Raw genomic sequence first — 27959 nt, forward strand, 5'->3', positions numbered from 1 at the left:
CTACTCCCCAGGAGGCTGCAGGTGGTCATGCTCCTTATGACTACACATAGGGACAGGAGCAGCACAGCTGGCTCACCACTGGCCAGATAGGTGCATCACGTGAGTTACTGTCCCTCACCTTTTGCCTTGTCCCATCCACGAGGCTGGATTCCTCTAATTCACAGAGATGTTGATTTCTGGTCCTTTTTCTTGGTACATGAATTCAGACTGTAGGAAAGAAGCAGAGGCCAAGGCAGGCGTTACTGGCTTGTCCACTGACCGTGGAGCGTCATTCAAACACTACACTTCCAGTGGCAGAGAGATGCATTCTTCACTCAGAATCATGCTGTCTGCCTAAATGAGCTTCTCTATTGCAACCTGTTGCTTAGCCTCACTCAGACAGGCTACAACAGTGTTTACTGTGGCTTTGGTGGTGAGTCCTCCCTATGGCATAAGTATGACTAACTCACTCTAGAGCATGGCACATGTGGCTAGGGCAGGGATCAGAGAGTCCTGGGTTCTAGTCCTACCTGAACTATCCACCAGAGCTGGGTGAAATACTTTGACCAATGTTTTTTTTTCAGTGAACAATGCAGATGTGGGGACCCTGCCCCATTTTGTGAATCCATGTCGATTTCACCAAATTGTTTTGGTTAAAAAAACCCAAACAAACAAAAAACATTAGTAAAAAATCAAACCATTTTGATTTTTCAAGTGGAAACGACTTTCTGTTTCAAGATTTCCTTTAACTTTATTATTAAAAAAATTAAACATAAAAAATGCTCAAAATCTAAATGAAATATTTGATTCAACGCAAAACAACTTCTTTCTGAAAGGTAAAAATAATTGTTTTTGGTTTGACCTGAAACTAGTTTTCTCCCTGATTACGTTTTTTGGGAATCGCTGGCAAGTGGAAAAAGCCGTTACCTGTCCAGCCCTAGCACGGCGTGGCTTTCGGAGGTCACTCAGCCTCAAAAGTGGCCTCTGGTCTTGGGTGCCCGCTTTCAGCCACCTAGGGCCTGATCTTCTCAGAAGTGATGCACTCTGCGGCTCCCACTGACTACGGCTGCAATTGTGTGTGCTCTGCACGTCTGAGGAGGTGGCCCTGGCATCTCAAGATAGATGCCCAGAAATTGAGGTTCCCAAGAGGAGAGGCCGCTTTTGAAAATGTTGGACTTATCATCTTTGTGCCTCATTTCCCCTCTCTGTGATATGGGACTTAGACCTAACTCAGAGGGCTGCCTGGAGGCTTCATAAAGCAAAGCACTCGGAGTGCCTAGGCTGACGGATACTGTTGTATTCCTGATGGCAGTCTCCTCCACCACCCCTCGAGCAGCCAGGAACACCTCAGGATCTTAAGACAGAATCACAGAAATGTAGGGCTGGGAGGGACCTTGAGAGGTCGTCAAATCCAGCCACTGAGCTGTGGCAGCACCAAATAAACCTAGACCAGCCCTGACAGGTGTTTGTCCATCCTGTTTTTAAAAGCTTCCAATGATGGAAACTCCACGACCTCCCTTGGAAGCCTGTTCCAGATCTTAACTATCATAAGAGTTAGAAAGTTTTTCCTAATATCTAACCTGAATTTCCCTTGCTGCCGATTAAGCCCTTTGCTTCTTGTCCTACCTTCAGTGGACATGGAGAACCATTGATCAATGTCTTCTTTAGAACAATCCTTAAAATGTGTGAAGACTATCATCAGGTCCCCCCTCAGTTTTCTTTTCTCAAGATGAAACATGTCCAGCTTTTTTAACCTTTCCTCACAAGTCAGGTTTTCTAAACCTTGTCTCATTTTTGTTGCTCTCCTCTGGAGTCTCTCCAATTTGTCCACATCTCTCCTAAAGTGTGATGCCCAGAACTGGACACAGTACTCCAGCTGAGGCCTCACCAGCGCCGAGTAGACCAGGACAGTTACCTCCCGTGCCTTACACATAACACTCCTGATGTGATTTTAGCCTTTTTCACAACTGCATCATTTTGTTGACTCACATTGAGTTTGTGATCCACTGTAACCCCCAGATTCTTTTTAGCAGTACTACCACCTAGCCAGTTATTCCCCATTTTGTGGTTGTGCATTTGATTTTCCTTCCTAAGCAAAGTACTTTGCAGTTATCTTTACTGAATTTCATCTTGTTGATTTCAGACCAATTCTCCAATTTGTCCAGGTGGTTTTGAATTCTAATCCTGTCCCCCAAAGTGCATGCAACCCCTCCTAGTTTGGTGTCATCCACCAGTGTTATAGCATATTCTCCACTCTATTATGCAAGTCATTAATGAAAATACTGACTAGTAGTGGACCCAGGACTGAGCCCTGTGAGACTCCACTAGATACACCTTCCCAGTTTGACAGCAAGCCACTGTTAGCTGCTCTTTGACTACATCTTTCAACCAGTTGTGCACTCACTTACTAATAATTCCATCTAGATCACATTTCCCTGGTTTGATTGTGTGAATGTCCTGTGGGACTGCATCCAAAGCCTTTCAGAGCTATGAGGAGAGTACTGGCGCCTGGTGCATTGCCCAGATCTGGCGCTAGCACGCTAAATAATTTACTGCTTCATCAGGCATTTGTAGCAGGTCTGTGCTGGCCACTTTGCTACTGTCTGTCATATCCCCTGCGATGAGAAAGGCCTGGCTGCTTGTTCCTATGGTAACTCCAGCTCCAGAAAGGGCCTGGGAGACGGGGAAAGGAAGCAGCTCCGGAGAAGCCCTTCCCGAAGTCCCCCTGTATTGCTGGCTGTGAGTGGAATCCTCGTGGCAGTATTTGTGTCTGTCTGACCCAGAGCAAAGCCCCACCGTGCTCAGCCTGCCTTTCCAATAGAAAATGAAGCTCCAAAGAGCTGCCAGCATCTGCTGCTCCTGACAGAGGTGAGCTGTGGGGCGCCAAGGTTGGAATGGGACCAAGGCAGCCTCTTGGGCACTGTCCCTCATGTGGGAGCTACAGTCTCCATCCAAAGTCCCTCCCACTCTTCAGACGCTCTGTGCTGGAGCCCTCATTAGCCATACATTAGGATCACTCCTCTCCAAGGAGCCCCGGTGAGGAAGGATCATCTCCTCCCTCTCTTCCCCCCACACTGTTGCTGCCTCCTCAGCAAGTCTGTTCACTCAGCCTGCCTTGCTGGGCCTGATGGAGGCCCCTGTGACAGGCTATCAGCTCTCTCTGCCTGGGCTGAGACCAAAGGGGCAACGTGCCCATGATGGCGCTTCTCGAGCAGGTGAGAGAGGCCAGTCCCCACTCACAGCGAGGGGAACGCCTCCCCACCCTGTGTGTCTGTGTAACGACATTTGGGGCAAACGGCTCTTTCCTGCCCCACTTACATCCTCGCTGTCGCTCTCCTCCTTCTCCTGGCTCCTCTGCAGCTTTTCTTCTTCCTCCTTCCTGTCTTTTTCTGGCATGATGTCATCCAGCCAGCTGAGGTCCTGCCGGGAGAAGATGCATTCCATCGCCTTCCGGATCCCCACCAGTGCCAGGAGCTGGGGCCAAACCAAAGGCTCAAGTAAGCATCGTGCAAAGGATGGGCACAATTAGTGACCCACAGGGAGTGTAGTCACAGCATGGGAGTGGCAGTCAGGACTCCTGAGTTCTATTCTGACTTTACCATTTACTTGCTGTGAGCCCTAGGGCAAGACCCAGTGTTGCTCAGTGCCTAAGTTCTCCCATCTGTAATATGGGGATAATATATTGCAGGGGTGCAAAGCTAAATTAGTATTTAAGTGGGGGATTTTTTGAGGTCCTTGGATGCAAGCTGCTATATAGGTGCAAAGTATTATTACTGAAGTGGCTCACATCCCCATCCAGTGTAGGATTGAGTCTTATGTCAGTTCACCCCAGGTCCCCATTTGAGAACCTATCCCATTATTGCAATCAGTGAAGTCAGTGGCAACACTTCCACTGCCTTCAGTAGGAGCAGGAGCAGGCCCTCGATGCCTCCAGCAATGGAGATTCCATCCTTCAGGTCTGAAGCTTTCCAAACCAGGCCTGTTTACCACCTTCAGACAGCAGAGACATCCCAGCAGCCCTCAGCTGCCATGTGAGAACATATAGCCAGCGGGGCCTCGGTCTCAGAGCTGGCAAGGCATTGACAGTTAGTATTGCAATCTTGGACTGCACAGGAACCATTGTAGAGCACGGGGTGGCCCAATCCAATCAATAGAGAGGCCTCTGAGTTCCTGCAGCAGCTGGAGTTTCCAGATGCTCATCAAGGGCAGTTCTACACATAGGGCATCAGGCTGTGTGTCTGGGAAGCCAAAGCACATTGTAGGTCTCTCACACCCTTGGGTAGAGAGTGGGAGCTGATCCCTTCAGCAGCCCATTCTCTCGAGCAAGCCTGGAGGGCCTTGTCTAATGGGAATCATGAGCACTTCATAGGAGGGGAGAGGGAGGAAGCCCAAGAGACAGGAGCTAGGGTTGTCCGAGGCCTGGGACTTGGCTGTTTCTGGGCCATACCAAAGTGGGACCAGGGTGGGAGATGCAGATCAACAAGTGCTCCCCTTCTACGTAAGGAGAAAGCCACCCAGCCTAGCAGGGCACAGTGAGCCTGTCACTGCCCGGATATGAGGACCTCCTACCATCACTGGGAAAATAATGGCAGCTACAGTTGACTTGAGGATCCACAGCGCAGCCAGGCAGAGCATCTGAATGAGGGTGAATAGGTGCACTCGGCGCAGGGGGACGTGGCGAAGGTACATGAAATCAGGCTGGTGTTTGGCAGGCATCAGAAGGAGCTGGATTCTGTCCATGAACTGAAATGGAACAAGGGCAAACAGGTCACAAGATGCCAAGTGGGTGAGCCCCTGGCCCAGCAATGAGACAGGACACTCAGGTTCCCAGGATATATTCTACACTCATCTCGGGGATTTATTTCTGGTAAGGAGAGTCCGAGACCCTGAGGTCTGCAGATTGCAATCTGCCAGGCTTTGCTTTTCACATTCCAAACCCCAACCCCAACCCCAACTTCCCGCTAAGGATTCTGGGTAAAGTAGTCCCACAGACATTTCCTATACTAAGAGGGAACACTTTAGGAAAATTCTGCTATGCTGATTTACATGCCATAAACCCCACTGAAGTCCTACAGCAAGCTCAGATTGGAAACCTGCCTGGGGAAAATCTTTCCAACGACATGCGGTGCTGCCAGCCCTAACTTGGGTCATGATTTCAAGCTTCTCTGCAAGGAAGAGGGGTTGATTTTTTTTTAATGAAAACAGATTCTCTCTTAATTACGTGCCTCCAGGAGTTGGGGCTTTACGAAAAACACCAACTATCACAAGGCTTGCAATAAAATCACAAGAGCTGGCAAGACTGGACATACTGCAGTCTTCAGCTCCTGGCAGTCTAGTAGGAGTTCCATCCAACAGTCAGAAGCACACATCACAGGACAAAATTCGTCTTCTTCTTCTTCTCTCTCTCTCTCTCTCTCTCTCTATTTCACTCACTTGCAGCAGCTCTGATTTACTTTCAGCTCTGCATGTGTGTGTGTGTGTGTGTGTGTGAGAGAGAGAGAGAGAGACAGAAACACAGAGGCAGGCTCTCCTGAACCACAGAGCTAGCCAAAGGGGCGAAATGGGATTGTGCCTGGAGGGTTTTATCACAAAGGAAAAAGGACTCCCACTATTTATATTTCCATTAGAAATCGAGGTCTTATCAATCATGTTGTTCTGGGAAGGCTCCATGGCTGCCTGGAGAACTGGTAGGGTTCTGAAGTCACAGAGAGCGTGGAGGTGAACCCGGAGTGATCAAGAGAGGAAGGGATTTTTATTCAGACTGTTTACACTCTACTTTTGCTTGTTTTTGTTAACACTTGACTCAAACCCTTAGGCGAGAAGCTCTCTCTCTCTCTCTCTTTAAGAGTCTGAACACTATGCCCTTTCCGTGAATGGCTGAGAAAGCTCCAAGACCACAGCACTGAGCTATCCAAGGAGTCCTCCAGCAAAACCAGGAAAGACAGGAGATAATATCCCCGATGCTTTTCAGGTAATATTTTAAAAAAAGCAAAACCAAACTAAAAATCCCCTCCCGCCAAAACCCTTATCCTTCCCCCTGCCGCTTCTCTGAGGCCTTATTATTCATCACAATGATGCAGAGAAGGGCTCAAACCTGACTTGTCTCATCCTTCACCAGTCACCTCTAACCATACCATCTCCCAGAGCTGTCTCCTGTTATTTCAGCCCTCAGTTCAGTGAGCACAGAGGGGTTAATCATTACAGCAACTGCCCCCTTGGGCTAAGAGCAAAATTAAAAGACCCTGGAGACAGAGTCCCAGCTAAAAGCAAAGCGCCCTGGCACCAGCTCCTCCACACTGACACTGTTTCTAGAGTGCTTGTGCTGGCAGCTTCTTGGCTCCAGCACAGCCCCTCCAGCGCTGTAGCACTGAGACCAGGTACTCGGATCAGTTTAGATGCTGGCTGGGCCAAAGCTCTCTTTAGAGTTGGGACAGACAAATGAGGGCTAGGACAGGCCATTTGTAAAGGACTCTCTAAAGACCTTTCTCCAATAGCTTTGCTGTAACATACGAGCCCTCGACAGACCCACCGCTAATAGGGAATACCTGATGGGCAGGGGGGTAGAACAGTTTTACTGGCATGAGACCGGGATGCTGAAATCACAAGTGAGTTAGGCAGGTCATGCCAAACCAGAGCCAATAAACCCTTTCTATCACCCCCCATCCCGCCATTGATTCTGCATCTGCCACATGTGCTACAGATCAGCTATTTTCGGAGTGTTTTAGAGAGGATGTGTTTATTTTATTTGTACAGTGAATCCATGGATCCAACAATGGGAGCTGGCTGCCTACAAACAAGGGGAATGTTAGACGCATCTAAACCTGGCCTAAAATAGCTTTTCTGTAAATATTGTGATTTCAAGGACTGATATCTCAGACCCTTCCATGCTGTGTCCCCCATTAGAAAGCTGGGAACCTCCCCTTTCCAATCAGATAAACCTCCAGCTTCTAGCACTAACAGTTTGCAGAATGCCAGGCTTCCAACCTGGCACAGGTTTGGGATGTATATTTCCCATTCCATGTCTCAAGGTGGGGTCATTTTGGGGGGAAATGCCCCATTTAGGGAAAGAAAGAGAGATTTCTGGGGCAGGACATTTTTCTACAGAAACAAAAAAAACCAACCCATAGCAGTTTGAACTTGTCCAGAGGGTTGGAATATTGGCAATAGGGCAGTTGAGGCATTCAAAGGTGTAATATAAATGTAGTTTATTACATGGTTCTTTTAATATCTCCTTTCCTCTATCTAAGTGATAAAATCTATCCATCCATCCCCATTCACACCCCTCTACCCATCTTAGTGTGTGATGCCTATCCGTGATAAATGGCAGTGTCTTGGGACACGTTTCTTTAGCATACACCTTTGAGTGTCTTGCCTGCACTCTGCTCCCTAATCAAGCTCTATGGGACTCTTCTAATGTGCCCGGCGCAGCTCCAACCAGCCTCCTTTTGTCCAGGGCCGGCTCCAGGGTTTTGGCCGCCCCAAGCAGCCAAAAAAAAAAAAAAGCCGGATTGCAATCATGATCTGCGGCAGCAATTCGGCGGAAGGTCCTTCGCTCCGACCAGGAGTGAGGGACCGTCCGCCGAATTGCCGCCGAATAGCTGGACCTGCCGCCCCTCTCCGGAGTGGCCGCCCCAAGCACCTGCTTGCCAAGCTGGTGCCTGGAGCCGGCCCTGCTTTTGTCAACCTGCCACAGAAATTTTCCCTCCTCTCCCTCCAAATGTGGAATTTCCCCCTTGAAATCACACCACCCTAGGGCCCAGGAAAGGCAAAAGCCAGCCCTGCACCAGGAACAGCTTTTCTATGCTTATGTAAGTCCCAGCTTTGCGCTCTGTTATTGTGTAGCACAGGGCTAGAAATGAGAGCTCAGTAGCACTAGGGAATGGGGCCCAGCCCCTCTTCTTGACCTGACAGGCCCTGAGATACCAAACATTTTGGGTGACATTGTGACACTTTTGTATTCCAGGTCATTGGGCCCTGAACAGTAGGAGTCACGAGCTCACAGTAACTAAGGAGACGTCTACGCTGCAAAACAAAAAAACAAAAACCCGCAGCAGCAAGTCTCAGAACCTGGCTCAATTGACCCAGGCTCATGGGGCTCTTGCTATGGGGCTACAGATAGCAGTGAAGATGTTTCTCACGCAGGCTGGCGACATGACTCTCAGATCCACACCCTTTTCTGGGTCTCAGAGCCTGGGCTCCAGCCCAAACATCTAACATGTCTATTTTTAGCCCCGCAGCGTGTGTCCAAGTCAGCTGACCCAGGCTCTGAGACTTGCTGCCGTGGGATTTTTTTTTTTTTGCTGTGTAGACATACCCCAAAACACCCACCTTTATTGGTGAGAAAACACAGAAAATCGTCCCAATAAATGTGTGTGTTTAAATTCTCTACAATAGGTTTTCTGTAACAGATGGGAAACCTAGACAATACACGGGGTGGTGGGATAGGGGGTCTATCAGCATTTGTTTGGGATGACCTGCACAATATATTTGTGATGTCACCCTCTTCCCTCCCCTCCAAACATTAACAAGTTTATAAATAAGCCCCCATGCCACAACATATGGCTAGAGCCAGAACTGAGCAAAAATGTTACATCCCTTGAATTCAACCCACATATTGAGAACATTGAGAAACTGGTGCAGACATGTTAAGGTGATTGACCTCCATGGATCTGTACTCACCTGGATACTGTTAAGAGCAGCCACGCCCATGTACAGAAAGACACCATACAGCACAGGCATAGGGATATACTGGAGAAATCAAGTGAGAAGCATCAGCATGGTCAGATGTAGCTTTCCTTACAAAAACTTATGGAATTGAATCATCTTCCATAAGATCAGTCTTCAAGTATGGCTGGCCCATTTGGTTGTTTCATTTCAGACACAGCAGCTTAGTTTTACGGTTATTGCTTAAGTTATAAAGAATTGAAACTTTGGATATATTCCTATGCAGCACACTTGGTTAAGATAGCATTATGGTGGTAAAGACAGATTAGCTACTGCAGAAAACAACTTGCTAGAAAGTTGTGGGTATCAAAATCCAAATATTTGAAAACCAGGAAATTCTGCTGTAAGAGAATGTTTTCAAAGCACAAATATTTGAAAGTCAGGAAATTCTGAATAAAGGTTCCACAAACACCCTTAACTCTGCCCCCAAACCCCATTATACCCTGAATTGTCCATCTGATGACAAATCATAGGTAGGATCACTAAGGTTTTGTTGTATTTTGTGGGTATGTCTCCTCAGGCTGGAATTTACACCTCCTGTTCCAAGGGGAGACATACTGTAGTGGAACAGTATAGAGTGGAGAGTGTATGGGGACTGTATGAGTAGGGTAAAATGTGACCACGCTGTGGTCTCTCGATGAGCACAGGAATGGGGATGGTGGAGGGAGGTCTTTGGCCTGCATATGGAAAATAGGAGGTGAAGCTGGCACAGGAGGGGGTGAATTGGAGGAAGAGCTGTGGCTGGAAGATGATGGGGGAGTGCAGGTCATCCATTACAATATGGGATGGTGAATGGTACTTTCTTGGGCTTAGATGAGTGAAAATTAACTGAGAAGGACTATCAGAATTTGTGATGCATCCATCGCTGTGGGCTCTGTGCTGATAGTCCAACCTTTTCCCACTTCTGTAATAATGACGTAAACCAAAAATGCTTTATTACCTTGAGAACCGGGGCCAAAAAAACCGACACTCCGGTGAGGATAAAGACCACCAGGCCAGTCAGTCTCTGCTCCCTGCAGAAAACACTCCTGCTGTTAGACACTTTGTATTTCATGTTTGAACCACAGCTCTTCTTACCCGGCCCAATCTATGGCCAGAGATACAGAGTAGAACAGCCAGTGCACTGCTCCAACGCCGTACGAAGATGCCCAAGCTGCAAGTAGCCCTGCCCATAGTATCCCCTAAGCCTCTGCTAATGCTCCATTTCCGCTTTGCCTCTAGGGCTAACCTGAATGTGAACAAAGCAAGGAACTGCACACAGGTGCTCCAAATGGAGCTGCAGGCATCAGCTGAGAAGGGCTTGTGCAAAAGCCCCTGTTCTGCTTTGCTATTCTTCTCTGAACCAGGTGCTATGAAGCACCAGCCTTCACTTCTCTATCTCAGAGTCAAACCAGGCATAGCAAAAGGAGAAGTGATGTCAGAGTCAAGGAAAAAACGTCTGCCATCGCCCTAGACTTTTCCCTGTCATTGGCTCCTGCAGCACAGTGACAACGGACTGTTCAGGAATTGTATGGGGTTACAAGCACCCTATACAATGGCCTCATTGCACGGATAGCTGTGCCTTAGCATGGTGTGAAAACCGGTAATAAAAAATCCATGCATACTTAGTACTTGCTGTTGTAGCACAGTATGTAGCTCTGCCCAGTGAGTAGAGAGCATCTACAGACCTTTCTAGTCAACACGAAACTCCCAGTTGACTGTCTACTTCAGGGGTCGCCAACCTTTCAGAAGTGGTGTGCCAAGTCTTCATTTATTCACTCTAATGTAAGGTTTCATGTGCCAGTCATACATTTTAACATTTTTAGAAAGTTTCTTTCTATAAGTCTATAATATATAACTAAACTATTGTTGTATGTAAAGTAAATAAGGTTTTAAAAATGTTTAAGAAGCTTCATTTAAAATTAAATTAAAATGCAGAGCTCCCTGGACTGGTGGCCAGGATCCGGGCAGTGTGAGTGCCACTGAAAATCAGCTTGTGTGCCACCTTTGGCACGTGTGCCATAGGTTGCCTACCCCTGGTCTACTTAGACAGACAGATGGATCTGATTGTGTGCCCATCCATTCATTGGTTTTCTATACATCAGCCATACGTCTGTACAAAATCCCAACCTCCAGCAGTGGCTGGTACCTGGTGCTTTAGAGGAATGCAAAATTCCCCCGTAATGCAGCTGGCCAACTGTGCAGTGAGGAGCTGGGGAAGGGGAGCTTCTTTCCTCACTCCCGTAGCACCCTGCACTCCGAAGCATGGAGTCAGGTTAGCTGGGAAGACAATTCCCAGAGCACTTCCAGCACCAGATCATCAGCAGGACACATTTTCCCTTTGTTGTTTAGTGATTTCTACCAGTAATATTCACCACAGAGCTCACCACGACTCAGCACTGGAATTCCAGGGTCAGCCTGGCCCTTGGAGAGCACGCCAGCTGGAATTGTCAAGGTGGTTTTGCTTAATGGGAGGGGGGCACAATACCTGATTCCCAGGAACTTGGGCTGCTCTCCTGGTGCAGAAGTTGTACTCTCCTTTTTCAGGCTGTCCATGTGGGCCAGGGAGATGACGGTGGCAGACACATACCAGGGGAGACCCGTCACAGATGTGAGGATCATCAGAAGGGAAACGCAGAATAAATCCAGATGAAAACCTGCCCCTTTCTGGAATGAGAGACACATCAGTGCTCAGCGAGACATCAGCCTGCAGGGAATGGGGAATCAAGGGTTATATCTTGTTTCCAATGGATCCTACTGGCTGTAGCAGGAGCTCTGTGCATGTAGCCAAGGGTCATTGCAGGGGAGTTGGGCTCTGTGGGGGCACCTGAGCTGACAGACCCTAGCTAGAGGCTGGGGGTAGGACATTCTCAGTGAAGAACCCTTGACTCTGGGATTTGCTTCCTCCCTTGGGCTAACACAGCCTTATCTTATCTTCAGCTCACACGGCCAGGCCTATCTACAGGCTTTTAACCATGGGATGGTCATATGGGAAGGGTCTCATTTTTGCTGGTGGAAATTGCTGGGAGTCAGGTGCCCTGGGGTTTTGCAAATCCCACTAGACACCTATCCACATCTTTAAGTGCCTAAATACCTTTAAAAATCTGGCTCCTCAAGCATCACCAACCAATTAGGCAATCAGCTTGCTGTCTAGTGGACAATGATCCTTTGATAGATATTTGGGAAAAAATGTTAATAACCTACAGGGAAATAATTAAACAATCTCCCCCTGCCCTTCCCCCTCACCCCCCCCCCCCCCACCCCGAAGCCAACTGTCTCTCAGTAATTCAATGAAAACAGAAGAAAAATGTGTACAGTTAGGATCCTGTTAGTTCCTGATTGGCTCAAGGTGTAGGATGAGATCCAATCTCTGATCCAATCAGAATGCATGTGTACCCTACATTCCAGTGACCAGTGTCTCTACACAACAAGGTAGCTGCTATTAATGCTGTCTGTTGGGACTATTCATGGATGGTCTATTTCTCTCCATGGTTTTTGGTTCTTTTTTGTTTCTGTTCATTGGTCTGTCTGAAAACTACAAGGGCTTATAAATAAAAATACTAGCATTGTACAGTGATGAACACAGTCACTGCAAAGACTTGAGCTGATAGAGTCTAATTATGTACCTAGTCCTCTTTCTGGTTAGCCTGTCATTTGTAATCAAATCCCAATATAACGCAAATGTATTCATTCTTCAGTAGGACTGGCTGTGGAACAATCATCCATAAAGCACGGATTGTTCACAAACCGTTCACCTCCTCTGCTCTAGTCACTATATTAGTGGTGTGGGGTTGGTTGCTTAAGTCACATTTTGTCCCTGATCCTGGCTGGATGTACTGAACAGGGGGATAATGAATCACATATAATGTGCTCTCCACTACAAATTTACAGACAAAAAATCATTCATGCTAAAATTTGGGATTTTGGAACATTTTCACAGCTACCCAGCAGCAGCCCAACTCCTCGAGGATAAAGAATAATTACACACCTTGTGGTAACTGTGCTTCTTTGGGATGTTTTGTCTGCCGTCCTATCTCGAAGCCACGCTGAGGGCCATCATGTTTAATGAAAGTGCAGGGGTATGACTCTGCGTGGCTGCCTTGAAGATCTCATGTATGGGGATGTTGCTGAAATTCACAGAAGAGGCAGCCTAAGTTCTGGTGAATGAGCTTTGATACCCAGAGGAATATCCCCTCGATCATGTGAGAGCAGACTGAATTGCACTGGGTGATCCATGTAGACATTCTCTTGAAGAAATGGCTTCAGAAGCACAGCAGGGGAGGCAGGACAAAGCCCTTTGGCCTATCTAGGCAATTTAGCAAAGCCCTTGAGACATCCAAGATCTGAAGTTTTTTCTCTCTGAGGAAGCAGCGGGGCTTGGGGCGAGGGAGGGAAAATGAATAGACTGAGTTAACTCAAAGTCCAAGCCATCTTTGGGAATAAACTTGGGATGAGGGCTCACCACTACTGTATCTCTGTGGAATGTGTGGAAGGAGGGTGGACGAGGAGAGTTCAGGGCTCACATGCTGATGTTGTGGCCATCTTGAGAGTATGGTGGTGTAGAGAGCTTTCAGAAAAAAGTTCAAATATGGGGCTCCATGAGACCAGAAAGGACAATATGGAGATCCCAGGTAGGTTGGAGCTCCCTGATTGGTGGATAAGTGTGAAGCAATCCTTTTAAAAACCTAGAAACAGCAGGATGGGAGAATACTGGGCCTGACTGGAAGAGAGGATGGCATGGCAAAATCAGTGCAAAATGAACCTTTGTTGAACTGAATGAGAGTCCAGAGAATTTCAGGTGCAGGACGTAATCAAAGATCTTGGGAACAGGGGCCTCCAATGCATCAAGGTTGTGCTGGGCTGCCCAAATTGAAAGCCTTCTCCACTTCGAGGAGCAGGTTTTCCTTGTGGAGGGCTTCCTGCTGTGCAGTAGGACTTCTCATACCTGTAGGGAACAGTCAGTAGCACTTCACCAACCAGCATCTGGGCCATCAGGTGTAATGAGTTTGGGTCTGGGTGAAGAATTTGATCTCAGCTCTGTGATATGTCAGGATGGTCTGGAAGTGCCATCGGAGGCGAGATATCAGCCATAACTGCCTCGGCCAATCAGGATTGGTGTATCTGCATCCTGACTGATTTTCTCTTTCCCCCTGGGTATCAGAGGGCGGTGTCGAAATGCATACATGAGACCTGGATTCAGTGTCTTGCACACAGCCTGGGCTCATGTACTCAGGAGCAAAAGACTGGACACATCATGTTTTCTGTGGTGGAATTTCCCCACCGGTGAAATCTCAGTCTGAGGATGGTGCTCTTCAGAGACCATGATTGTCTCAGCAGACAATCTGTCCCCAGTTTGCTGTTGGCTGCTGGGAGATAAGAGCAATTGGAGTAATCCTAGGAAGTCAATGCCAAGTCCATAGTTTGAATGCCTCTTGGCACAGGGGTGAGGAATGGGCAACTCCCCTCTTGTTTAGATAATATATTGCAAATGTGCTGTCTGTTGGGTTCTGTGTGCTGGAATTTCTTAAGGCTGGCAGGTACGCTTTGCAGGTTAACCTGATTGTCCTGCGTTCCAAGAGGTTTATATACAGTCCGATCTCTTGCTGGGATCACATTCCCTGTATTTGGAGATGGTTCCAGTGAGCACCCTACCCTGTTTGTCTTGGGAGGAGGAGAGGTGGAGTAGGGTACTCTTCTCCACACATTCTGTGAGTCTGTCCATCATCCTAGTGATGGCAGGATATGAGCTGGGATCATGACATGCATGTCCATTTGATGTCTTATAGGGATACACTGACCTCAGCCAGTCCTGTAACGGGGATAGGTGAAGTTGGGCTAGTGGTGTCACATGTGCAAAATGACATGTGGCCTAAAAGTTTGAGACAGCTTCTCAATGTAACTGACGGATGTATCTTGTTGTTGGATATTGTCTGTATAGACTGAAATCTTTCTTCTGGAAGATATGCCTTTGCCAATTTGAGTTGATGACAGCGCCTATGAACTCTATCCTCTGTGAAGGGTTGAGCGATTACTTTTTGTAGTTTACTGTCAGGTCCAACTCCCTGAACAGGTCACAATCTATGTTTAGGGCTGTGATAACATCCTGATGAGACCTGCCTTTGATCAGCCAATCATCTAGATATGGATAGACAAGAATGCCTTGTCTCGTTACATCTGCGGCCACCACAACCATGCATTTTGTGAAGACTCTCACTGTTAATGACATGGTATTGATAGTGGTTGTGCCCTACTGTGAAATGTGACCTTTTTATGGGCCAGATGGATCCCGATACAGAAATTTGCATCCTGGAGTTTGAGAACCACAAACCAGTCTTGAGCCTGTAAAAAGCCTGTAAGCAGGTGGTTTCCTTCGAGAGAACCTGGGTTCCTTTCTTGGAAAATAATCAGCAGGTTGTTATTGGAAGTATGTGGGTACTCTCTGTCTGGTCTGAGATTAGAATCTGAAGGGCTTCCACCTCAAGGTGGGAGTATAGACACTGGTGCTGGCTTTAGGAGTCACAGCCTGGCTGATAGGGGCACTGATGACGCAGATTTTGAAGTGAAAGGGCATGACTTGGAGCTGGATGTTCGTTCTGCTGGGTCCAAAGTGCCCCTCCTAGACTGCTCCAGTAGAAAAGGTTTTAGTCTCATGTCTCCTGGGTGTTTCTCCTTCTTGGCAAGAAGGACCGGCAGATAGAGCCACGGTCAGGCATGGTGTGTGTGTAGCGGGGGGACTCTCACCTAAACAAAATAAACAGCAGTTCTGTCTGGCAGGGCCAGGAATGGGACCATCCCAGGACTGGCAAGCTTTGAGTCTGCCATATGAGCTAGTAGTGGTGGGGGGCCAAAACAATAATAGGGGTTAAAAAAAACCCCAAAAGTTCGAGGAAGAAAAGAATGTCATTCTAAGGGAATGAACCCTAAGTCACTGCACGACAAGTGAGCATGAAGGGGCAGCAGGTTTGGTTCCATCTTGCTGCCATGGGCTGTAAGCAGGAAATGAAGGATGGTGACGGTATTCCGTCAGCTGGCAGGGGGTGGGAGCACATGCACAGCACAGGTGCGCCCCAACAGCCACTGCTATCCAGACTCCAGGCTCACATGCATGAAGTACATGCACAGTCTAGAACGGAATCCACATGGAGACATCTCCAAAGAACAAACACTATGCTCTGACCCAGGAATCACAGGGAACTGAGCTCAGTACTTTTTTCTGCCAAGTTATTCCCGAATCCATTTCTGCTGCCATTCATCTGGCTCTAGGGGGTGAGTCTAGCCTGCACCATGGCCTCTGGAGGCTTCCTGCCGAATGCAGCAGGGCTTGTTTACTAAGGCCTGCTTGCACCTTGTTCTGGCACTGGCAGCTCATTTCCCTTCTCTTCCCCAAAGCTAAGCTGGCCGTTTCTATCCAGCCTTCAGAAGCAGGCAGGGAAGTCAGACTAACACAACAGCTGCTGCAGGGGTTTGCTCCAGGGAGGAAGGAGACTGGGTATCTTCCTGCTGGTAACTCTTAGGAGATGCCTTCGGAGGGCAGCTGATATGCATCAGGAAGGTGAACAAGCACAGCAAGAGCAATCGGATAAGTCACAATCCCAGCTCCGCCGAGCAAAACCAGGTGCGTTCCCAGGCCCAGTGAACCTGTTTGTGTTAGCACAAGGTCTGATGATTGGAGAAGGCTTCATCCTTGGCTCTGAGTTTGTGCCTGTGCGAGCAGGTTAGGGAAAACCTCAGTACACCTCATGAGAAAAACAAGTGCCAGCAGGGCCCAGCCCTGGGTAAGGCGCCCTGATGGCCAGGGGCCAAGCAACACAGCAGTGTCAGAGAGAAAGCTGGCACTCTCTCAACCAGACAGGTTCCTGCTAGTACGTTCAGCTGGGACGTCAGTGCCTGTGGCAAATGATGCCATAGGATGCTAGGGACAGACAGGCAGCTGAGACAGGGAGACTAGGGGAGGAACACAAAGAAAAGGTCCCTTGCTGGCATTGTCTGAAGGGAGGCAGTGTGGCCTAGTGTTTAGATCAGGACACTGGGAGGCAGGAAACTGGGCATTTAGTCTTGACTGATTCACTGTGTAACTCTGGGCAAATGACTAGTCTCTCTGGGGCTCACTTTTCCCAGCTGTAAAATGGAGCTGACAACGCTGACTGGCGTTGGAGAAGCGGGCTGAGATCCTAGCATGAAAGGCTCTGGGGAAGAAGCCCTTGTTTCCCTGGGTGATGGGAGGAGCTGGCCTTTGCTTTGCCAGGGGTCCCAGGGCTCAGAGGGACGTCATGAGGAGAGCACTGTGTTTAGAGGCCTCTGTGGATTTAGGGGCTTTGTCGCGGCCCAAGCTAAGGGCTCGATCTTGGGAAGTGCTGAGTGCCCTCATCTCCCAGTGACTTCAGGGCCAACTGAGGGTACTCAGCACCTTGCCAGAGGCTCTCAGCTCCTCACAGGATCAGTCCCTGAGTGGCTGAGAGCCTCCACCAGGCAATTAGCAGGGAGAATTCCTGGCTCCCTGCCTTCTGACAAGGGGAGGGGGCAGAAAGCGCCCCCCCCCCCCCAGTGCATTGATTTTGCATAATACCTTTGTTTTCAAATGTCACCATGTCCCCAAATGCAGGGACAGGCATGCAGGGCCCAGCACTCCCCAAGGAGAGCCCTTCACCAGCCCACAGACAGCCCACAGTTTGGATTTGGTTTTGCATTAGTCCAGACTCTTCATGCTGATAGAAATTGGGCTGGGGAACAGCTGCAACATGCCCCTCCCCAGCTCTGCAGGCACCCATCCCCCTTCTCGGGCCTGGCTCGCTGAGGCAGAACTCCATTCAGAGACAGACCTCACTGTGCCCATCACTACACAATACCAGCAAGCTGCATCTCCTGTTAACATGGAGACCTGGCATTATCAGCCTTTCCTGTCTGATCTGCTTTAACCCAGGGGAGGTGACCCCGTGATAATCCAGCCCTTCACACTGCATTGGACACCAATGCTTGGGAGACTAGCCTAGAGCAGGGGCCCTGCACCCAATGCCTCCCCAGCCCTGCCCTCCATGCATTAGGGCAAGATTCCAGATCAGAGCCTGCAGGGAGCCCCACCTAGGGTGTCTGGTTTTCGACCGGAATGCCTGGTTGAAAAGGGATCCTGGCGGCTCCAGACAGCACCACTGACCAGGCCGTTAAAAGTCCAGTTGGCACGGGGCTGGCAGGCTCCCTACTCGGCTCCATGCAGCTCCCTGGAAGTGGTGACATGTCCCTTGGCTCCTAGGCATGGGACAGCCATGGGGGCTCCATGTGCTGCCCCTGCCACGCCCAAGCACCGACTCTGTAGTTCCCATTAGCCGAGAACAGCGGCCAATGGGAGCTGTGGGGGCAGCACCTGCAGGCAGAGGCAGTGCGCAGAGCCATCTGGCCATGCCTCCGCATAGGAGCCGAGGGACATGTCATCGCTTCTGGGGAGCCACCCGAGGTGAGCGCTGCCCGGAGCCTTCACCCTGAAACGCCTCCCATACCCCAACCACCTGCCCCAGCTTGGAGCCCCACCTGCACCCCAAACCCCTCATTCCTCACTCCACCCCAGAGCCCGCACCCCCAGCCGGAGCTCTCACTCCCTCCTGCACCCCAGCCCCCTGCCCCAGCCTAGATCCTCCTCTCACACCCTGAACCCCTCATTTCTCGCCCCACCCCAGAGCCCGCACCCCCAGCCCAGAGCCCATATCCCCTCCCACACCGCAACCCCCTGCCTCAGCCCGGAGCCCCTTCCCACACTCTGAAGCCCTTGCCCCCCCCCAGCCCGGAGCCCCCTCGTGCACCCGAAACCCCTCATCCGTGGCCCCACCTCAGAGCCCGCACTCCCAGCCAACACCCTTACCCCTTCCTGGACCCCAACCTCCTGCACCAGTCCAGTGAAAATGAGCAAGTGAGGATGGGGGAGAGCGAGCGACAGGGAAGGGGGATGGTGTGAGTGGGACACCAAGCCTCGGAGAAGGGGCTAGAAAAGGGTCAGAGCCTTGGGGCAGGGGTGGGGAAGGGGGCAGGGCAAGGGTGTTTGGGTTTGTGCAATTAGAAAGTTGGCAATCCGAGCCCCGCCCCTCAGAGCCCCTAGAACAGATGGGATTTAACCTACCGGCTGCCAATTTCTGGGCAGACACGACTGTTTCCCTGGAGCCCTGGGATTAAGGAAACCCGCAAGGTGTTGAACAGGGCACAAGCCTATGTGATTCCCTCTAATACAACTCATCCTCCCATCCCCAGGTCGGCCTTCCCCGCGCCGCCAGCCTCCTGCCAGGCTCGGGCCAGCCTGCCCCGCACTGCCAGCCTCCTGCCATGCCCGAGCTGGCCTGCCCCATACTGCCAGCCTCCTGCCATGCCCGGGCTGGCCTGCCTTGCACTGCCAGCCTCCCGCCATGCCTGGGCCGGCCTGCACTGCACTACCAGCCTCCCACGCCAAGCTGCCCCACCCCACCAGCCTCCTGCCATCCCCGGGCTGGCCTGTCCCCATCACCAGCCTCCTGCCATGCCCAAATCCCCAGCACTGCCAATCTCCTGCCATGCCCAGGCCAGCCTGCCCTGCACCACCAGCCACCCACCATCCCCGGGCCAGTCTGCCCTGCACTGCCAGCCTCCCACCATCCCCAGGTTGGCCTGCTCCACACTGCCAGCCTCCCGTCATGCCTGGGCCATCCTGCCCCGCACTGCCAGCCTCCCACTATACCTAGATCCCCAGCACCTCCAGCCTCCCACCATCCCTGGGCCTGTCTGCCCTGCACTGCCAGCCTCCCACTATACCCAGATCCCCACCGCCAGCCTCCTGCCATGCCCCGGATGGCCTGACCCACACTGACCTGGAGCCTGTATTCTTTGCGGTTGAGGATGACGGCGGTGATTTGCTGGTCCATGAAGATGAGGATGATGACCAGAACAGCAGGCACTGCGGAGACCAGGCAAACCCACCAGGGGTTCACTCCCAATGGAAACACGACCCAGCCTCGCTGGGAGTTTGTGGGCTGCATGGGGAGTGCAAGAGGTCAGATTGTACATTACAGGGCTAGCATCCTGCACTGCACTTACTAATGGGCAAAGAGCACTTTGGGCAACAGCCCATTGGGGTGGGCTGGGCAGGTCAGACCACTGGCCCAGACGGTTCTCCACTAGGTCGTCAGCAATGGCCAACAAAAGATGCTTCACTCCCCTCCCCCTGGCAATTGTACAATTTTGCACCTGGGGGAAAATGCTTCTCCTGACTAACTGGAATGGTGATCTGTGCTCTGCACCATGGCAGTAGCCAGGCCCCAAGAGGCAGTAAGCAAGTCCCAAGCTGGATGCTTGTGAACAGCCCCATCTGCGTTCGCTCCTGGCCATGCTCTAGCTGATTAACATTAACCAACAGCCACTGTTCCCTGTTGTTGTGCAAGGGCATCAGTCCTGCCCCACGAGGTGGGGCCAGTCTTCTGCAGTCACCTGCTCCTGTTGCACGGCACACGAGGAGGGATCCAGGCCATGGTCTCATATTGGTTAGGGTTACCATACGTCCGGATTTTCCCGGACATGTCCGGCTTTTGGGGGCTCAAATCCCCGTCCGGGGGGAAATCCCCAAAAGCCGGGCATGTCCGGGAAAATCGGGAGGCTCGGCCGGGGCCTCTTTGTCCGGGGCCGGGGGCATGGTGCAGGGGGCCAGGCTGGGCACGGGGCCGGGAGCCGGGGGGCGCGGTGCCGGTCCGGGCCCGCGGAGCCGGGTCGGGGAGCCGGTCCGGGCCCGCGGAGCCGGGAGCCGGGCCGGGGTCGGGGTGTGCGCCAGGCCCGCGGGGCTGGGAGCCGGGGGGTGCGCCGGGGTCGGGGAGCCGGGGTCGGGGAGCCGGGGAGTGCGCCGGGGTCGGGGAGCCGGGGCCGGGAGCCGGGGAGTGCGCCGGGGTCGGGGAGCCGGGCTGGGAGCCGGGGTCGGGGAGCTGGGGCGTGCGCCGGGGTCGGGGAGCCGGGGCATGTGCCGGGGTCGGGGAGCCGGGGTCGGGGAGCCGGGCTGGGAGCCGGGGTCGGGGAGCCGGGGAGTGCGCCGGGGTCGGGGAGCCGGGGGGTGCGCCGGGGTCGGGGAGCCGGGGTCGGGGAGCCGGGGAGTGCGCCGGGGTCGGGGAGCCGGGCTGGGAGCCGGGGTCGGGGAGCCGGGCTGGGAGCCGGGGTTGGGGAGCCGGGGCGTGCGCCGGGGTTGGGGAGCCGGGGAGTGCGCCGGGGTCGGGGAGCCGGGGTCGGGGAGCCGGGGAGTGCGCCGGGGTCGGGGAGCCGGGGCCGGGAGCCGGGGAGTGCGCCGGGGTCCGGAAGCCGGGGAGTGCGCCGGGGTCCGGGAGCCGGGGTCGGGGAGCCGGGGGGTGCGCCGGGCCCGCGGGGCTGGGAGCCGGGGGGTGGTCGGTCGGGGCCGGCACCCCAGGGCCCGAGCCGACCCAGGCTGGAGCCGTGGGGGGACCAGCCTGGGCCGCGCCTCCTCCCCCCCCCCCCTTACCTGCTTCAGGCTTCCTGCGAATTAAATGTTCGCGGGAAGCAGGGGAGGGGGCGGAGACTTTGGGAGGGGGCGGAGTTGGGGCGGGGGCGTGGGCGGGGCTGGGGGCGGGGCCGGGCCCCCGGGGAGTCCATTTGGAGGCACATTTGGAGGCACAAAATATGGTAACCCTAATATTGGTACCAACCCAACATTCAGAAATCGTGAGTCAGACCCACAAAAATTGATTTAAAATCATAAGATTTTTAGAAAATATTAAAAACGGGGGGTCTTTTTCTTTGCCTGCTGGATTTAAAACCTTTGAGTCACATTTTCAAGCTTTTCTCTGCCACCACGAGGGCTAGCAACACTTATTTTTTTAAATTAAAGTTGGGATTATCCTGTATTCACATGACACCAGGAGCTGAGGTTTGAAGAAAAATACTAAATTTGCAATTGTGAGTGCTGGTAACACTAGTTTCATGGCAGCCTTTGTGGGCCTGGTTTTCACATCCCCATGGGCTGTCCGTCTAGTGAAGATGTCTGTCTGGCCATGTGTTCAGGCAAATCCAGATCCATGCAGGTGCCTGTGTCAGTACACAAATCAGGCACAAATTTGTGCACACATTTCTACATGTCTCCCTGGGGTCTGAAAACCAGGCCCAGTAGGGCAAATGCAATAGAGCCCTATATCCATAGTAAGAAGGTAGGTATGGAGAATCTAGAAAAACATGATGAATGCGAAAAGACCCAGTGCTTTAAAAATATGCAGGTAGAAAGAGCAGCTGGGACAGTGGTTAGAGAAGGAGTGTGGGAGATATCTCCCGTTCTCCATTCCCAGCTCTTCCACTGACAAAATATGATCTTAGGCAAATCATATAATTCCACAGTGAAAGCATCTCTAAAATTGGCATAATAGGACCTTCTGGCTTCAGGGGTGCTGCATGTGGTTTAATTAAGAAATACCCTTTGAGAGCTATGGAGAGAAGCTGCCAGGGGCCCTAATCATTACAGATGTCCTAATACACCCTGGCCTTCAGCCAAAACATGTCATAACAGCCATCCTGCTCAGGCCAGGGTGCCTTGCCCTAACCCTCTCAGGCCTGGCATTTCCCCCACATTTGCCAGGTGGCACTTTGTCTCCAGCTTGGAGAACGGGCAAGTGGCTCCCTCATTAACCTGATGCACAATCCGCCTGACAGGGAGCTATGGGCCGCCATGGAGCCTGCACACTAGCTCTGCAGCCTCTGCTAATTCCTTTCCACACCCAGGCCTGGAGGGAGAGGGAACCCAAGCCCAGACTTGAGCTGGTGTCTCCTGCTTTGCTGCGTGCTGTGGCATCATTTGCATGATTACATGACTGTTTAGTTTGGGTCCAGTTGCTAAGCTGAGGTTATTTATAGATCAAGGGATTGGCTGGAGCTTCCCCCCTCCTCCTTCACAAGAACAGCTCTGAAAGGAAGTCACCCTGCAGAGCTGGGCGGGGAGGGCAGTGTCAAGGTAAGGGGCTATAAAATCCCACAGTTCCTGAGTTTTCTGCAGATCCCTCTTGGCCCTGCAATTACAGAGAATGCTGAAAGGGAAAGAGCTGGATGGAAAACCCAGGGGCCAGATTGATCTCGGGTGTCAGCCCGGAGGACTCAGCAGAGTTACTCCAGGGAGGAAGGTGGCCCAATGTGGGGAAAATTCTCCCTGCTCCACAGCATTGCACATTCTGGATTTGTTCCGTACCCCCAGCTCTCAGGAGCTGACTTGAATGTGGGGGAATGCACGAGGTGGGATGCAGCCCCGCACATTCCCATCTGCACGGTTGGGATGGAGGGCTGGAGAGCTGAGGGGTTACGGAGCCCCACGGCTCTGGCTTGCACAAAGAGGTTTGAACAACCAGTGGGGGACTGAGGAGTGGGTCTGCATGTCACCTTTAGGGGCAGCATGAAGAAGCAGGCCTGGAAAGAGAAGGGTTGCCACAGACTGGCCAGGCGAGGGAAGGAGGGGAAGGGAGAGGTCATAGAAAGCCATTATCATCTGGTGGCCTGTGAGTTAGATGGACTTTTCAGTGCCATTGTGAGTGGAGAGCTCTCCGTGTCATGACACCACCACTGCAGCTTTCCCTGATTGCCCCCTGGCTGGACTAGCTCAGCAGGCCCAGGATCGGGCAGGTATGGGGCATGCTGGCACCTGGAGGATGCTTGCCCTGCCATTGCCCATTTGTTCCATGGCTAACATAATGAGGTCAGTCCCCAGGGCTGTCAATCTGGCCCCTATTCCTGCATCGCCCAGGTGTAGCTGATGCTGTGACTCAGAAGGTGTGACAGATTTATGTTACCAATTTTCCCGGGGCGTCAGGTGACATAGGGGGCATTGAGTTCGCAGCCAGGAAAGGTACGGTCTCTCCAAGGGAAGTTCTCAGGTGCCATTTCTTGTTCTCTTCCTTTCTTTGTGACCTCCGTGATGGGCTGGACAATTCTGGAGAGGGTTTCTGGCCTCAGAGCATGGGGCCCTGGGACGGTGGATCCCTTACTACCTACACTCCCAGTCTGCGAGATACCCGTCTGAACCGACCATCTGGAAGGGGAGCTCAAGCAAAGTTCTCCCCTTCCTTTGGAGCTCCTCCTTATGCTCTGAGGGCTGCCTTGGATTCCCAGGCAGTTTGCAAGCTCTGCAGAGGAGTCTCAACAAGCTGTCCAGCCCTGTCGGCATGTTGGCTCCTGAGCTCCAGCTGCTGAGCAGGTTCAAGGGCTCCTTGGTCCTGCTCTAATTCTAGTGCTGAAGGAGATGAGTCAAGACCGTGGGGTAGAGGGAATTAGATGGGCAGGCCTTATAGCAGCAGGTCCCCCAGGGGCCCATCCAAACCCTGGAGCAGAGGGGGCAGGTCCAGAGCAGCACTGAACTGGGCAGCATGGAATCCCGCCCCTTTTTTTTTTTTTACAGTGAATGGAGTGGTGCCCTAGATCCACAGAGTGGGGCCAGCAGCTGGGCTGGCATCACACTCACCACCACCTGCAGTCTTGCTAGGGGCCTCACTCTCCATGGCCCATGCAGGATTCTCTGCTGAGGCTGCCAGCAAGGGGGCCTGCTCATGCCAGTTGCAATGGAGGAGTTTGTAGGGTGGATGGCTCACTAGATGCTGGACTGAGGGACTCAGCTCATGTCAGGATCAGATCACCATGATCAGAGGGTAACAGCTTCCAGCTTCTCCAATTCCAGCTGGGTGCGAAGCTGTGAGGCAGTATGAAGGGGAACGCCTTGTATTTCATTACCTGTCACCTGAGCCCAGGGCTGGCCCAAGGCTGGGGGCCCATTGTAACAATGCCTGGAGACCATGGAGAGCAGAGATGAGAGATTTGGAGTGTGGCTCTGACTGGCAGGCAGGGTTACGAGTGAGGGGCGACATGGGACCCCAGGCAGCTGCATCACTCATCTTTGCCTGTGGGCACCAGTGCCTGAGCCATCCAGTCTCCAGACAACATGAGCCCTGCAGCACTTCCAGCCCTTGGGGTTGAGCAGCGGCAGGAATGATGTGTCCTTTGCAGCAAGAACAGGTCAACCCAAAGCGAAGTAGGACTAATTAACTGCTCACTGGGTCTATGGACAGACTACTGAGCAGCTTTGCTGGGCACATACCTGTGGATCCCCAGCATCAGCCTTGGGGCTGTGATCCAGGCAGGGCCGGCGCAACCAATTAGGCGACCTAGGCGGTCGCCTAGGGCACTGCGATTTGGGGGGCGGCAACCGCGGCAGTATTTTGGCGGCGGGACCTCCCGCCACCTCTGTAGGGGGGCGGCATTTCAGGGCGGGACCTTCCGCCACCTAGGGCGGCGGAAAAGCTAGCGGCGCTCCTGGATCCAGGAATATGCTCTCCAGCTCTGGCCCAGAGAGAAACGTGGAGGGCTCCTCACAGGAGTAAGGGCTCGCAAATCTCGCCCACCCAAGGGATGAAAGGCAACATCATGGGAACCCAAGGGCTGCATCTGATCTGCGTGGAGCAGAGCAGAGTGCAGCCATCTCCACTGTCAATGTGGGGGGTGAGGCCTTTAGAAAATGCAGTTCCCAGTTTGCAATGCAGGCTGGCCACTGGGACCTGGATGTCCCTTTGCATGCTGGGACCTGCCATACTCTACACCCCTGAACTGGCAGTAAAGTTGCACACAGACAGCCCTGTCTACATGGGCTCTGCAAAAAGCCTCTATACCTGATGCATAGTTTGCATCAGAATCTAACGTGGGTGCCCCATGCACAGTTCCTTCCCCCCAAATCCATTATCACTGCCTATATACATCATCCCAGCTCCCCACATTCCATCGCTTCTTCCCAAGCATCTGTGAGCCCCACTTCCCAGCAATTTCTCTGTTTTCCCCCACTCATTACCCAGTCAGTTCTCACCTTGAACTCACTGGGGACGATGAGCTTGGGGGTCTCTAGCCCCAGAATGGCATCAATCCCGCAGAAGATGAGGATGGCCAGGATGATGGAGAAGTCGCTCACTAGCTTCCTCAGCTAAGGGAGCAAAGAAAGCCATTGGGAGGGAGTTATCAGACACCCCCAGGTAGGGCGATCAGACCTCTCAATATTACAGGGACTGTCCTGCTGGTAGGGTCTTTGTCTTATATATGCAACTACAGCCCTCCATCCCCAGGGAAAAAGGTTTGTCCCACTTGCTATCTGGGACCCGGTCTGGGCCATGCTGTGCTTTCTGCATGCTTAGTTGTTGTGTGCTCGGGGTGGGGCGGGGCGGGGCGGGGGAATCTGCACATCCCAGAGATACCCCTGCCCCTGTCCTCCAGAAACACTCCACAGTGAAAAGCAAGAGACATCACACAATGAAGCTAGCACTTACTCATGCTCTCATAAGAGATCTTGGTAACCCCCTGCACTGGGATGGAGGGAATGCGGGAGATGAGGTAATAAGTGTTTTGAATGTCCCCTGCTGCTAGTTCTAATGGCACTTTAGAGACTAACATAAATTTGTTAGTCTCTAAGGTGCCACAAGGACTCCTGTTGTTTTTTTTTTGCTGATACAGACTAACATGGCTACCCCTGAAACCTAGTTCTAATGATAGTACTTGGCAGCGTAGGACAGACTGCTGGGCTATGACCCTGCAGAAGGCTCACTAGGAAGCTGGGGGAGGTTATTTATGGAGAGTGTGGAATAAAGTCTGGTGGATCGTGAGTAGCAAGGCCCAGGCTCTCTGCCTTTCCTTATAAAGCCAGTCTCCCACGTGTGCCCAGTATAGCCCACCACCAGGGGAAGCCGCTAGCTTTGATTAAGGGCGAATAATTCTGGTGGATGCACTAAATTGCTCTTGGACAGGATGAAGGTGAAGCTGAGGCCCCAACCCCAAAGAGGAACCCAGGAAGGTTAAATAGCACTTCTTTCTTGTCTGGTGGGAGCTGGGAAGCCCAGTGTTACTGAGGCGGGCTCCCCAACTGTTCTTTGGGGTGGTATTGACCCCACTCAGAATTGGAGCCCTGAGTTCTATTCCCAGTCCTCCGCTGTGGGCTTGGCTGACATTTTCAAAAGGGGCCACTGATTTTGGGTGCTTCCTTTGCTAGGTGTCCTGCCTGAAACCACCAGCAGTGTCCTGTTGGGCGCCCGCAGGCAGTAAGCACATTTGGGAATGTTGGCCTCAGTCTCTCCGAGCCTCAGTTTCCCAGTCTGTAAAATGGGGATAATGCCGCTTACCCCCTTGGTGCCACCACTCTGAGACCTATTGGGGGAGGCCCTGTATGTGTGTTGGGGTGAGATATACGCGACCAGGAGAGAGCACAGCACTCAGCAGGTCACCAGTGCCGCCTCTGTGAGCTGCAGGGTGTCGGACGTTGCTAGGCTGAGCAACACTTGGAGATTTGTATAACTTTCTAAAGCAATGCTCCTGATTTTCAGGGTTATTTCTGGGGCTCTCCTGCCATGGCTGGCTGGTAGCAGCTGTATTGCATGTGCTGAGATGCTTACACTCAGTAGGGGGAGCAGGAGCTCTCTGCACAAAGCCATCTAAATGTACAGAACCTTGCACAGGAAGAGACAGCTGCACCCTCCTCACAATGCCCTCGGTGCTTGCAGAGCAGGGGAGGGGATGAGAAACACTCACGGCTGTGGGGAAATAGCGGCTGGTTTTAAAGCTCTTGAGCGTCATGGAGCAGAGGAACGTCCCCAAGAAGAGGATGAAGGCCATGAAGGTGATGTCAGGCACGTAGTTACAGCTGTTCCCCACCAGGTGGCCTCCCACTCGCAAACACTCTGTCCGGGTCAGCAGGGACCAGTTTGCAGCCTCCAGACCCCGCTGCTGTGGGGATAGAGGGAGACATTTCAGAGGCAGAGGAGAGCCAGCCGGCTGGACAAGAAGAAAACCCCACAGGCCAAAGAGAAGGGATCAGAGGAGTCCATGCAAGGAACAGGGTCCCCCATGCAGAGCCCCTAGGTAAAAGGCCTGGCCCAGCACCATCACTTTACTGCCTAGTCGCTGAGACAGTCTGGTCCTGGGAGGGATCCAATGATGCCAGCAGTGCCCCAGGAGCACAGGGAGCCCCGCCCCAGAACAAGCCTGCCAGGACCTCAGCATCCCCTCGTTCACCCCAGCGGCTGGAGAGAATGGTCCTTACCATCCCAGCGCTGCCAGGGGGTGGGAGCAGCATCTCAGTCAGCATGGAGACGTTGCCTGCAAGAGATGAACTATCAGACATTTCTCTCCCCCTCCCCAAACCATGGCGCCCAGCCAGCATCTTCCTGAGTATTCGCAGGGGATCTCGGAGGGCTCCGGCCTGGGGCTGGTGTGAGACAGTGGAGCTGGTCCCCAGTCATTAGTGCAGGGGATGGGGGCGTGGACTGTGCTGG

The 27959-nt window shown here is 52.3% G+C and overlaps 1 protein-coding gene and 1 long non-coding RNA gene across 6 annotated transcripts in view; one reads left to right on the forward strand and one right to left on the reverse strand.

The window, feature by feature from the left end:
• The window catches only part of SLC4A9 (solute carrier family 4 member 9), a 69658-nt gene that overhangs the window by 16757 nt on the left and 24942 nt on the right, over nt 1–27959 (reverse strand). For 2 of the 5 annotated variants that reach the window (XM_065555849.1, XM_042840764.2), the window contains exons 12-21: nt 27728–27783; nt 27217–27411; nt 25511–25624; nt 19506–19667; nt 11171–11349; nt 9644–9716; nt 8659–8727; nt 4549–4722; nt 3298–3453; nt 119–207 (exon numbers count right to left, since the gene is read on the reverse strand). In XM_065555849.1, coding sequence (XP_065411921.1) covers nt 154–207; nt 3298–3453; nt 4549–4722; nt 8659–8727; nt 9644–9716; nt 11171–11349; nt 19506–19667; nt 25511–25624; nt 27217–27411; nt 27728–27783 — 1232 coding nt within the window. In that variant the 3' untranslated portion in view covers nt 119–153. Of the gene's footprint in view, nt 1–118; nt 208–3297; nt 3454–4548; nt 4723–8658; nt 8728–9643; nt 9717–11170; nt 11390–18492; nt 18831–19505; nt 19668–25510; nt 25625–27216; nt 27412–27727; nt 27784–27959 lie in introns of those variants that run through there. The other 3 variants (XM_042840765.2, XM_065555851.1, XM_065555850.1) reach the window with 3 other exon arrangements.
• Nucleotides 4716–12259, forward strand: LOC135973257 (uncharacterized). Its single transcript, XR_010590069.1, has 2 exons — nt 4716–5950; nt 11230–12259. It is a non-coding gene; the product is annotated as an uncharacterized LOC135973257 (long non-coding RNA).

Source organism: Chrysemys picta, chromosome 8 (assembly GCF_011386835.1).
Source record: "Chrysemys picta bellii isolate R12L10 chromosome 8, ASM1138683v2, whole genome shotgun sequence".
Taxonomy (NCBI): domain Eukaryota; kingdom Metazoa; phylum Chordata; order Testudines; family Emydidae; genus Chrysemys; species Chrysemys picta.